The sequence below is a fragment of the Anneissia japonica genome, unplaced genomic scaffold, assembly GCF_011630105.1.
Source record: "Anneissia japonica isolate Jap-2015-1 unplaced genomic scaffold, ASM1163010v1 scaffold1642_len504882_cov181, whole genome shotgun sequence".
Classification (NCBI taxonomy): Eukaryota; Metazoa; Echinodermata; class Crinoidea; order Comatulida; family Comatulidae; genus Anneissia; species Anneissia japonica.
This window is the reverse complement of record NW_022692852.1, coordinates 428,145-440,606: the sequence shown is the minus strand read 5'-3', so window position 1 is coordinate 440,606 and position 12,462 is coordinate 428,145. Positions and strand designations below refer to the sequence as shown.

At 33.7% G+C, this 12,462-nt stretch overlaps 1 protein-coding gene across 1 annotated transcript in view; it reads left to right on the top strand.

The window, feature by feature from the left end:
• LOC117100442 overlaps window positions 1-12,462 on the top strand; it is a 51,999-nt gene that overhangs the window by 9,219 nt on the left and 30,318 nt on the right. The window contains exon 3 of the mRNA XM_033240140.1: window positions 10,788-11,125. Coding sequence (XP_033096031.1) covers window positions 10,788-11,125 — 338 coding nt within the window. The remainder of the gene's footprint in view (window positions 1-10,787; window positions 11,126-12,462) is intronic.

The window sequence follows — 12,462 nt, the reverse complement described above, 5'->3', positions numbered from 1 at the left end:
ATGCTTGAATGATTTTACCTCATTTCAAGAGATTGACCAATCACGATTGCAATATATTAGCTACTTTGGTCTCTTTCCTGTGCTCTCTATAAATGAAATGGTAAAGGGGTTCTTTTTCTATTGCATTTTACTTAGTTATAATGTATATGATCTGTTGATTGTGTTTTGTAAGATATTTTAACCTATTTAGAGTGTCTATTAAAACACCAACAATGCTAGCTGAAAAATCAAAGTAAAATTGTTCATTTAAAATACAATAATCATATAAGTTCACTTCGAAACAATTCACAGATTAAAAAAATTTACTGATGCACTGTTATTTTTACTACAGTTAAGAACCCGTACATTATTTAAAACTTAAAATTATTCCCCCATAGGCCTATATTACTACTGTACTAGTTTAACGCCAGCGTTAATATAGCGAACGCCGTTTGTGTGAACACTTGGGCATTTTAATCCGTGAATTAGCTTACGCCTAGCGTCAGCTACGCCAGTCTTACGCCGTGTGTGTGTGAACATAACCTAAGCCCGGAAAGTCCAGATGTTTTAGTAATTATAGCTAGTTGAGGAATGATTAATTATCACCTCAGGCTTGAGTTATCCGGTTTTCGAAAGTTCGTAAGATACTATAGAGTACAACAGTTGTGTCGTCACAACAGCAGGTGGCGGCCTTTATTGTCAACCAGACGTTTCTTATAAAATGTGTTCTTATAAAAAAACAAAAGGTGTAGTTTTACATTCATTGGGCCTGTTCCTATGAATAGTGCTGCTTCCTGCAGTGGATAACTATTCAGCTACAGTATCCTTGGTGGCCATAAGGTTGAGATTGACAGTGTCAGCAAAGTGTTTACTTTTGTTCATTCAGTACAAAGGACATCCTAAATTAATACAGTACTGTACTGTACAGTCATAACTAATGTTTTAGCAAGGCCATCTCTCTCTGCTTATGGAATTCATGCTTGTTATAAAATAAATTAGGAGATATAAATACAATTATTTTACATTGATTGATTGCAATGTTGATTAGAAATACCACATTTGGAGACAAAGGGCAAGCTGCTGGGTCATGAGTTGCTGCTCCCTTAACAGTCATGCTTTTCGAATGATTGCCCCTTTTACAGGAATCTTTGAATATAATTCATTTAATAGGCCAACACAATTATTTAATGTCCAACAACTTAACAACAAAATTTGTCTGTATTGAATCAAACAATTAAAAAATTGTAGTTTTAATTGTGAAACAGTTTATGCTAACAATATGAATTTCATTATTGCTGGACAGGCCTTTCCTAGAAAATCCCCATATTAAAAGTAAATCATTCAGCAATCATTTTGAATATATTGACAGCGTTATTTTATGTGTCATGACATTAAGCTATCTGAAGCTATAGGCATATGCACCCGCCGGTAATGTACTGTACTATAAGCTGTTGTATATCTGTGTTTGCCTTGGATTAATTTTTGATAAATGTATATCACACGTCCCAAAAAAATTGAGTGTGAAAAGCTGCATAACATTCTCTTTGATCAACCCAAGGTGTGTGGCAAGTGTACACTACAACGAATGTTGCCCAGGAAGAGTAATCAGAAGAGTTAAATGCAAACAGTGTGAGACTCTGATCTCCCTCAGCGCATGCATACCTGTGTACTTTTCACTGAATATATCTACGATTAAACTAACAACGTACTGTATGCAGTGTCTTATATTAAAACCTATATCGAGTACAGTGATAAGCGAACAACAGTATCAATTGACCAAGGTAGAGTTACCGAGCATCTCAATCACAATTAATCCAAATTCAACCAAGCAATTTATACTTCGTAATAATGTGTGCCGTCACTATTCTTAATATCAAGCATACTGTAAATGTCATCAGGAATGTAAAATCTTTTCCACTATCTTAGCGAGTTTCAGAATCATGTTGGTCGATGTTTTGACACTTTCATTGAATAGATTAAAAAAAATTTTGACCTGTATTTCTCTCTTTCATTTGCGTTTGTTAAGGTTGTTGTCACCACCATTCTAACTTATTGTGCTTACTTATAGTGCTTATTCGGTAATGATCTTCATGACCCCGGCTTGAACTTTCAGACTTTGATTGACCTCCAATGTTTACTAGATTATTCATGAAAACAAAATAGCATAGCAGTAGCATGGAAGAAAATATTCTAATTGGAATTTAAAACTGATGAGGAATTTTGTGCAAATGTGCTTTTGTAACTTGGGGTACTAATTATATTGTGTTTTTTTTATGTCAATTTTTTTTTCTATTTTGACCTGATGGGGAGTGCCCTTGCACCTTGTACAATACCAAGGTTTAACACTTTATTATACCACCTCCATGATTAACCTCAGCTGTTTTGGGAGCTAGCCAAGGTACAGTACAATTTAGTACTGTTTTTTAACTGTCAATACTGTACATACGTATCTAGTCCATTATTTATAGTGGCTCTTGGCCTTATTTTGGGTGATTTCCCATAAAAAAATATTATTGTTCTTTTACATTTCCACTTGAAAAAATGGTCAAAATGTTAATAGGTTTGTCATTGAGGTTAGTCATGCATCACTAATACAGTAATTGAGAAAGTGGGGTTTCTATTCTATAGATTTAAACCTGTATGTACAATCAACAGTATCTTTCCTACTGATTTTTTTTCTCACTTCAATTCAATGCATACTATCAATAAACATTTGCAAAATTTTGTCTCCTGTTTTATTCATGCATGTAAAATGTCTGAACTTTTGTGTTTCTCAACTTTTTTTTTATAATTCTGAGACATGAGATTTTTGGGAAGTTTGAATGTTGCTTTTTAGTTTATGAAGTTATTCACAGTTAGGTACAAAAATACTCAAAAAAGGTCTGCAGTAGCCAACATCGGTAAATATCTTGATTGATTGTAGCCAAAAAGTAGGCTTACGTTAAGGCCCCTCCTTTATTCCGCTACTGACTGTTGGTCCCAAATGGCCATTGTGAAGCGATTGTGTCTAAAAATTTGCTCAAACCCATTTTATTTGGGGTAAACGATACTTTATTACACCCGATTATGGTCATTTGCATCGCAACAAAATGCCTGTAAAGGGTGTGTGCGGTGATGTGTGCGGTGTTTCTTTTTAGGTAGTTTTAAAGGTTAATGGTAACTTTTGGTTGTCCTTTCGATGCGCCTTAAGCACTACTGCAGTGGATACTGTACAGTATATGTGCGCTTTATTATTCTTATAAACGAAAGTGCAGGTATTAAAGTCAGAAGCCTTGCCTACATTTTCATCCTTTTTCTTATCGATTCAGTTTATTCATAATATTAAAACAAGTGGTAAATGGTTTTTCATAATAATTTTGGATTTTGATTATTGTAGAACATGATCATTTTTTTAAATCTTTAAATTAATTAATTTCCCTAAATGCGAGTATACAGTCAGTATGTCATCCTTTATGGTTAGAGTATGCCCTCACTAATTATGAAAATGCTGTGTGTGTGTGAATACTGTAGGCAAAATATAGACATAAAAAATACCTGTATACTGTATCACAGAATAAAATGTAATTTATGATTGAGAGTTTATGTACAGTATAGTATACTAAACAGCCCACTTTCAGGGCTTTGTGATTTGAGTTGAGTGTACACTCCCACACCATTGCACACTTGTGCTCCTCTTCTGGGGTCTAAAAAATAGTGCACCTTGGCATTAAAATTAAACATGTTCAATCTAGTTCAATAAACATAAACTACAGTACTGTGGCTGTGTTTTCTCGTAATGTGTTTTGTGTTGAGTTTGATGAATGCAGTAATACTAATTATTCTACAGATGCTTGTCCCTCCCCCACATAATCACTTACTTAAAAAACAAGGTACAGCATTCTTCAAATAACAAGCCCTGCATTTTCAAGGGTGCTATGATGATGATCTTCATTCATACTGTATATAATAGTTTACCCATATTGTGTCAACTTTGACTTGTGATCCAAATATCTTCTCTTAGTCTTAATGCTCTTTTCACATAAAGTTTACTGTAAGCCATCATATACTGTGGGCATACTATAATGTCATATACCCATGAGATAATACCAGGGGCGTACCGTGGGGGGGTCGATGGGTGCGGTCGACCCCCCCCTTTTAAAGAAAGTGCCCTTTTAAATATGATTTTTTTTTTTAATCTAGCATAATTAAACTGAGCCTATCATGAAGGTAGTTAATATCAAAATAAATTATCCTTCGCCTAAAAAAATGTTTGGTGGCCCTTCCTTTTAATATTTTGATTTTTTGTCTTTTTTTTAAACAATCCATATAAGGTTATACATTTTTAATCAACTTGATATCTCTAAGCCCTGTCTCTTATACTATTAAAATATAAAATTGAAAGGAAAACGTTAAGAAATAAACGCATACAAAATGTTACTTTAAGTAATTATATGTTCCCTATATCATTGTTTATTTTTCAATACAGTATATACATTTATAACTTTATTTTTTTTTAAAATTAAAAGTGGGACGATCCCACGAAAAAGAAAAAAAACTCCTTTTTTTCAATTCTTTAATCTGAAATGGCCCGTATTCAGGAGTTCCGCAATCCAATAGGCTGGTGGTATATTGAGTGAATATAGTCTGGTGTTGCCCAAAAACTACGTTTACAATTAGGCCTATTTTGTCAGACTTGGTATTGAACTTAATGCAATAGAACGTAAAAACGTAAATTTTCCCCTTTTGCGGCCCCCTAGCCCCAGCCTAGATGCTCGCTTCACTCACGAATAACGCACCCCGCGAATTCTGAAAGCTTCGCTAAATTGCTCCGACTTCAGCTTGCCCCCTGCGCTTTCGTTTCGACCCCCCTTAGATTTTTCACCGTACGCCCCTGAATACTATTTGTCACATTGACAAATGTGGACTGAACTTGGTATAACTATGTACTGTAGTAGTAGTACTGTAGGTAAGATGTATTATCATGACAATTATTAAACATAATTATAAAAAAAACACTGTTTCTGTGGTGTGGTGTTCAGTAGAAGTGAACTTTTTATTGCACTTTATTCTATTTCTGTAGAGTTCAATTTTAATCATTTCAAGATAGTACAAAGCACTTTTCTGACCTTTCTCATCTTTCTAAAAAATTATTATACAATAAATTATGATTCGACATTTTGAGATCATCATCGTAATTCTTCTTCATGAAATAGCACACACATACTAACCTTTTTACTCAGTGTGTGGTTTTTACTCTTGAGAAAATTGTAAAAAAATGGATTATCTGGGCTACCCGATAATCTGCATGATTACAGTAAAATATATAAAATTATTATTATTTTGGCTTTTTAAACAGATTCTGGTGATCCCTCTGTATTCTGTCCTTCATGTAGTACCAAAATAGACAAATTTCATACCCAGATTTAAATTAAAATTGAACCATTAGAATTATGTTAATATATGAGGTAATTGCAGCAATTTTCATCTTTTTAAAATTTTGTTAAGCTTTAATCATTTTACAGTGCAAATATCAGTAGAAGGTCAGATATGTTCATCATTTATCAGAAATGATTATTTTGCTAGGAAACAAAAAAACTAACCCCAAAATCCAAACCGATATCAGACCTAAAGTCTGAACGGATGTCTGAACAAAAGTCTGTCGAGTGAATCCTTAAGAGTATTTAAACCAGATCAACCAATAAAGATGATTAACATTGACTACACTGTACATGCACTTTAAATTTGACTTAAGTAATGTTGTATTTCTCACGTAAAATAATTTCATTTAACCAGTGCATTTAAAGTGTTATGTATGAGGGGTATTAATAAAATTTTATTTGGGAATATTGTTGCAACCTTTACAGTAAGGTACAGTACTTACTTTTGATTTTCATCTTTTTATTCAAATTCTAGTAATGAACCCCTTTAAATGTTATCTCTCAAACCACTCAAACTGTATCTGATTGATGGCCGAGTACCTTAACCTTACTTACACACAGTTATAGATGTGTTGTAAATGATGCTGTTTTATGGTTTTATCAGTTATTATTATTTGATTAGCTGTTGACCTTAGTTATAAATAGTATGTGCCTCATAAGATAATTATGTAATATTATGCTAAGTACAGTACTAATAACATACCAAAATATTGTTAAAATACCATTTATAGTAGAAACCCTCATTTACGTACGGGACGTACGTAAAATCGGAGTAGTGTAAAATTCCTATGTATTTATGCTACCGATATGCTAGGCTGGGCTAGGCTAGGATTTAAAATCATCGCATTAGATCTCTATTGATTATAATAATATTTTTTATTAATAGGAACCTTGAAGATCAGTACTAATGTGGCATTCATAGCCAATATTTTAATAATCAGGAAAAAATTATCAGAATCTTGGTATTGGAAAGCATGGTATACTGTACTGTAGCTCCATTAAGTTAAATTTTCATTTATAACATTTGTAATGTATATTCTACTGTGCCTCATTAATCAGTGGGAGCCGTTGGCAAAATTGAAGTAGGGGTTTGAACATTTCGCTTGTTTTACCTATCCAATATATTTGTCTCTCTCCACCCAGTAGTATGTACCTGGGAGGTTAAAAAGTCAGCATGGAAAAGAACTGGTCACACTACCACACAGTGCTGAGGCTTATTACGATGGGCTCCTAAACAGTTCATTTGTTTTACTGTACAGTATATTCAGATGATGAAGATGGGACTACCTTTACTGTACCTTCATCGTTATCATAGTTAAATATATGTCAATCATTCAATTTGTTATTAAATTGTTCATTTGACTGTATGATACAGTATATGGAATGTCAATAATATATTATTGGCATGACATTGATAATTCACTCATTTTTTTCTCATTGTTCAGTTGAACATGAACATTATTGTAGGTATGATGACAGCATGAATACAAAAGCAATGAAGTGTGTGAATTAATATTGATTAGATACAAACTCAGAATTACTGTAGGGTGGCAGCTCCATAGAATATGTATGTATCTACTTTACGCTGAACACCAACTACAAAGAACAATATTAACTTTGTGGCCTTGCCCTGTGACTTCAACATTTAATCACATTTAGACCACTACTGTATGTACTATTGCTATTTATCCATTATTTTATTTTTTGGTAGAGCATACTTTGTATAAAAAAGTAAGGGTAAAAAGGCAATGAAATAAAGTAATCTACAGTATGTATGAAGCTATCTGGAATTGAATACCTCTGTTTATATATACCTGTTCATGGTTCATCAATCAGGCCAGTGGGCACACTTATGTGTAAATTTACATATTCCTACAGTAGGAACTTGCTTGCATATTAATGTTAGCCTGTGCATACTGATAATCTGCACACTCAAAACCTTATTTCTTGACCAGTTTGTATGTCACATAGAAATTACATGATCATTAGACATCTGTACTCAAAGTCAATTTGGTTGCACATGGTCCTTGGATGAAATAACAAAGGTGAGGTCTCACCACGAAATGAGACGCATTGTTGGTGAAATCATATTGAGATATTCACCAAAACAGGCCAAAATCAACATTTTTACAAAATTTTTATTTTAATGTTTTTGAATAACTTGATACTTATATTTTATGATTGTATACTTTGTAAGTGAATTTTCTTGCCAAAACAGTGTTCTCTGCACATATTCTGTAATTCTAGTCATATTATTTGTACAGGTTAGTTTATCTTTGAGGCCGATTTTCTCAAATCTTGGTTCTTATACACCTAAACTTTAAATGCTAATACATCTCTGAATTTACTTATAGTAGGGAAGCCATTCAAAGACCAAATGTAAGCTTATAATGTGATCTACCCAAATATAATATAAACTCAATTTTTGAATTTCTAACCATGAGACTCATTTTGTGGCGAGACCTCACAGTGGCCCAGACAGTACCTCAGACAGTACCTCAGTAGGTAATCTTTGGTCAAAGGTCCAATGGAAAAACTGTTGTGCTGTTGGTTGGATATATCACACATTCTCCCCGAGGCATTAGTTTCTAAATTTTTAGTTTTTCTCTTCCCCAGACAAACCACTAATATTGCTCAGGAGGTAATGATTGATGTTTAAGATATTTTATTTTTATATAAGCTGATGTTTGAGACATTTTATATTAAAATAATTTTCTTAGTCAAAGGGTGTGTTTCTACTGATAAACACAAAATAATTTATTTTTTAAAACCCTTTTTTTTTTACCAGACAGCCTGCTGGCGTTGCAACTGCATTTTTTATTTTTCGAAAATCGGTTTTCGTGACGGAAATTACGTCACCATTTTGTTTATACAACACGTTTTCCTAACTGTATAGGATAGTATCTTTCTCATTCGTGTCATGATGACAAAGAGTAAGATACGATGTGGGGCGAGAAGGCAAATGTTTTCGGCTGTTCAAACTGGTCCCGTTTCTACTGCGAGAATAAAAGCGATTTTTCGAAAAAGCGATTTTTAATCGATTATTTCTTTCCAGTAGAAACAGGCCCAAAGGCACAAACATATTTTCTTTCAGGTATGCACATACAGAAGGCTAGTTAGAATGCTGACATTACATTTTTAGCCAGTAGCTTATATGCCTTATCAGAGTTCATAGTTTACATACTGTACCTAGATAAATATTACTCAGCTTATAAGGTGCCAGCAAATTCCTACACCTTTAGGGAAATGTTTTGCTTAACAATGTTGCACTGAGTATTTTGTTGATTTTGTGCACAGAACTGGGTCAGGTTATGTTAACATTAGTATCTCCTGTTACACTGTTGTTTAACCTATTTCCTGCTGTAAATGAGAAACAGTCCTATTATGATAATATTAATAACAACAAGGTATACAATGGCTTGGTTCTCACAAGAGCCTTAGTATCCGAATCGGGAGCTAACCGTTAGCGCTAACCGTTAGCACCTGCGTGAGAACGCCCGATCGGTTAGAGCTAACCGTTAGCGGTATCCGAATACGCTAACGGTTAGCAAGCGCTATCGGTTAGCAAGTTAAGGGCGTTTCTGTCATCAACCAATCACACGTACGCATTTACAATTTCCAGTTTCTTATTGGCCAGTGATTCGATCATCATATTGTTGGTATCTGGATCAGGATTTTCTCGCATGGACGCACGGCAACTAACGGTTAGCAGGATCCGGATCCTGCTAACCGTTAGCTGCCGTGTGAGAACATAGCCAATATTCACTTACCTATGAAATAGCCACAACAAGCAATGTTGTAAAAACTGCTACCAAAAAAATACCTAAAAAATGAAGTGAAACTTGGTAATTTAAAAAGAATTAACAATTATATTAGGCTATGGTAGTCACAAAAATAATGTTTTCATTGATTTTGTTCAGTAAATCAACAGTAAATGAGTGAAGAAAAAAAAAGGTAAATCCTATTTTTCCCCAGTGTTTAGTATTCAAAATTTATTTAAAACATTTTATTTCATTTCATTTCCTTTCATTTTGTTCAATATCAAAATCACAGTCGAAGACTGAATTGTAAATGATACTTACAATAACAGTAGTATAAAACAGTACAGAACAGTAATATAAAAATATCAAGGATTAATTATTAATTAACAATATACATATACTGGTGTCACATCAAGCTGTGACTCGATGTGTATCTACTGTACCTTCACTTCAGAATGACTGGAGTCTAACCAAGTTTCTTATTCATGAGCACGAAAGTACAGCTAGTGCAAAATTGGCAGACTGGCCTACGTACGTCATGTGGCATTAGCGCGAACTCTCGTACCACAGACACTCACTAGGCCCAATTTTACTCGGAAAGGTAGGTGTTGAGCACATGGTCAAGATATTAAGGCATCGGCACAACGAACAAGCGAACAAACGAGGACAACGGTAGGCCCAGAAGAGTGGAGAAGCCTGTAGTCCCAATATCCTCCCACCAAATAATTACAGTAGGAGTAATTTCGTCGCTCCACATGTTTGTTGACGTTTCAGCTTGTAAGCCTAGGACGTGAAAAAAAAGGACTAATCGTTCTCACGTGATATGAGCTAGCTTTGCAGTGGTTTAACCTTGAGTTCACCTTTCACCTGATAATCGCTTTTTTGTTTTGCAGCTAAAAAGTGCACAGCCAAAATCGGTTATTTGCCGTTCAAACACACTATCCATTGCCTGTTTTTAATTAAAAAATTTTAATCGCTTTTTTCAAACTGGCCCCGTTTCTACGTTATTTGAAAAAACAATTTTTAATCGTTTTTTTTCCTTCTCAGTGCTAGTGTGCTTACATGTATAATAGCAGTAGTACTTTTGACCCACAATTGACCTTGAACTCATTAGTTTTATGTTGAGCAGTTTTGAACTTTGGTGAATGCAGGAAAATGATGTGAATGATAATATATTAAAAATGTGTAATGGGAAAAACCAACACAGTATCAGCCTGGTCTCTTTAGGTCAGTTAATAGATGTACAGTAGATTTAGTGTAGAGAATTAGAATTAAATCCTAATAGGAAAAACAAAATATTATCTGAATTTATATTGTTATTGTGTATTAATGCAATAAATGAGGATGAATGTGCCCTAATTGGAAAATCCAAGGGAATATACATCAAGGTCTCACAGCTCAGTTTTCATAAAAGAGGAGGTCATGAGTTTAAATCCCAATTTTTCTCAATTTTTGTTATTTTTATTTTACCATAAAACTGAGTATATTTTTAAAATAAAAGTTAATGTGAATATGCATTAAAATATAGAATAGTATATCTAGTTCTAAGATGGTAATTTTCCTTTTTTTAATATGATGATGAAAAATTATTAATTGTGTTCATTACAGTACTGCATTTATTTGATTTCAGAATGTGAAGCTGATGTTCAACCCTGTTACATAGGATCACTGTCACTGCTTCAAGGGTCATGGGTCGCAGCTTATGATGACCTTGCATCACATATCTCAGGTTGTACTGTTGCATACAATTCGTCTACCTCAGTTGTGGCGTATGTGTTAAGTTTGACATCGGCAGGACTTGCTAAGCCGAACTTGGAGAAGCAACCAGTGGTCTTGAACATTGAACAGACCCCCTTTGCTATGTTGCAGTCATCGGCAAAAATTGTATTTGTGCTTAGCTCATCTGATCCAGTTTCTTGGGATATCCGAATGACAACACTTTTTAAACTACCAAGTTTTCTTGTATTTGTAAGTATGGACTTTAAATTTTTGTAAATTTGAAATTCAAGGATATCTAAAAGTATAATTTTGCCAACTCTAGAAAACCACATTTTGCATAATGACATTCTGCAATTTGATAAGATATTTCAATAGTGAAGCATACAAACAATATCTTAATATACAGAGCAAACAGTAAACAATAAACTAATCATCTAGTACAATTATATAGGTTCTGTGAAGCTGTGTCTACTCTATCACATTTTATGTGACAATTTTGTATGATGTGCCCATATATAGACATGATGATGTCATATTACGCCCATATATTGGTAGTGTGGAAAGAGCTTAAAAGATGATAATTTGAGTACTTGACAAGGTTGACTCCTATAATACTGGTTGAGATTTACACACTGTGGACCAGTTTGGTTCATTCATTCATTATTGTCCAAATATAGAAATATAATTTATAATTAATAATTAAAATCAAATATACTGGAACTCTCCACATAAACAAAGTGTTGCACTAAAACGGATGGTGGGAATGCCAGTGTACAATTGTTTATCTCCAGCCGTATTGTCCAAATATAGAATATAATGTCATAATTAATATTTGAAATCAAAAGGTATTAGAAACACAAGATAGAAATCTCCACATAAAAAAAGTATAGCACTAAAATGGATGGTAGGAATGCCAATGTAAGATTGTTTATCTCCAGCCATATGTAGCACCCCATTTAAATAGAGCACTAGAGATAAACAAACTTCATCAACTGTCAACTGTGGATGCGCTATGGTGATGTACGGTGTAGGATGTTGCTTTGTGATAAATTGCAATGCAAAACTATGAAAAAACATCACTAGTTGGTATTTTATCTTTTCCCAAAGCATAAAGAAAGGCAAAATGTTGTATGGAGATTTTTTGAAAAATAAGTAGAATATTTACAGTTACATTTTATGAATAAAATATAGTAATTTCACTTAAACTTAAGAATAATTTAATTACATGCGGGATGCGCATTCGGTTCTGGGTACTGTACATGTATTGCAATGAACTGACCACCAATAGTGTAAAGAGAAGGGCGCCGCATACGTCTGGAGATGCGTAAAAGCTTCACATTTTGCTATGCAATATTTTTAGTATCTTTGTTAACAAAATACTGAAAGTAACCAAATCATACAAAGTAGTTATTACCAAATTGTTTAATCAAAGAAGCAATACAATATCAATTAAGCATTGTTAGTTCCTATGCATGTAATGCAATAGGAACTATTGTAATCACTCTTGCTATTTCCTATGTTTTTTATTGTGTGTAGTGTGTATGTGTGTGTGTAGACATTTATGCAAATGCGCATGCGTCAAAGAA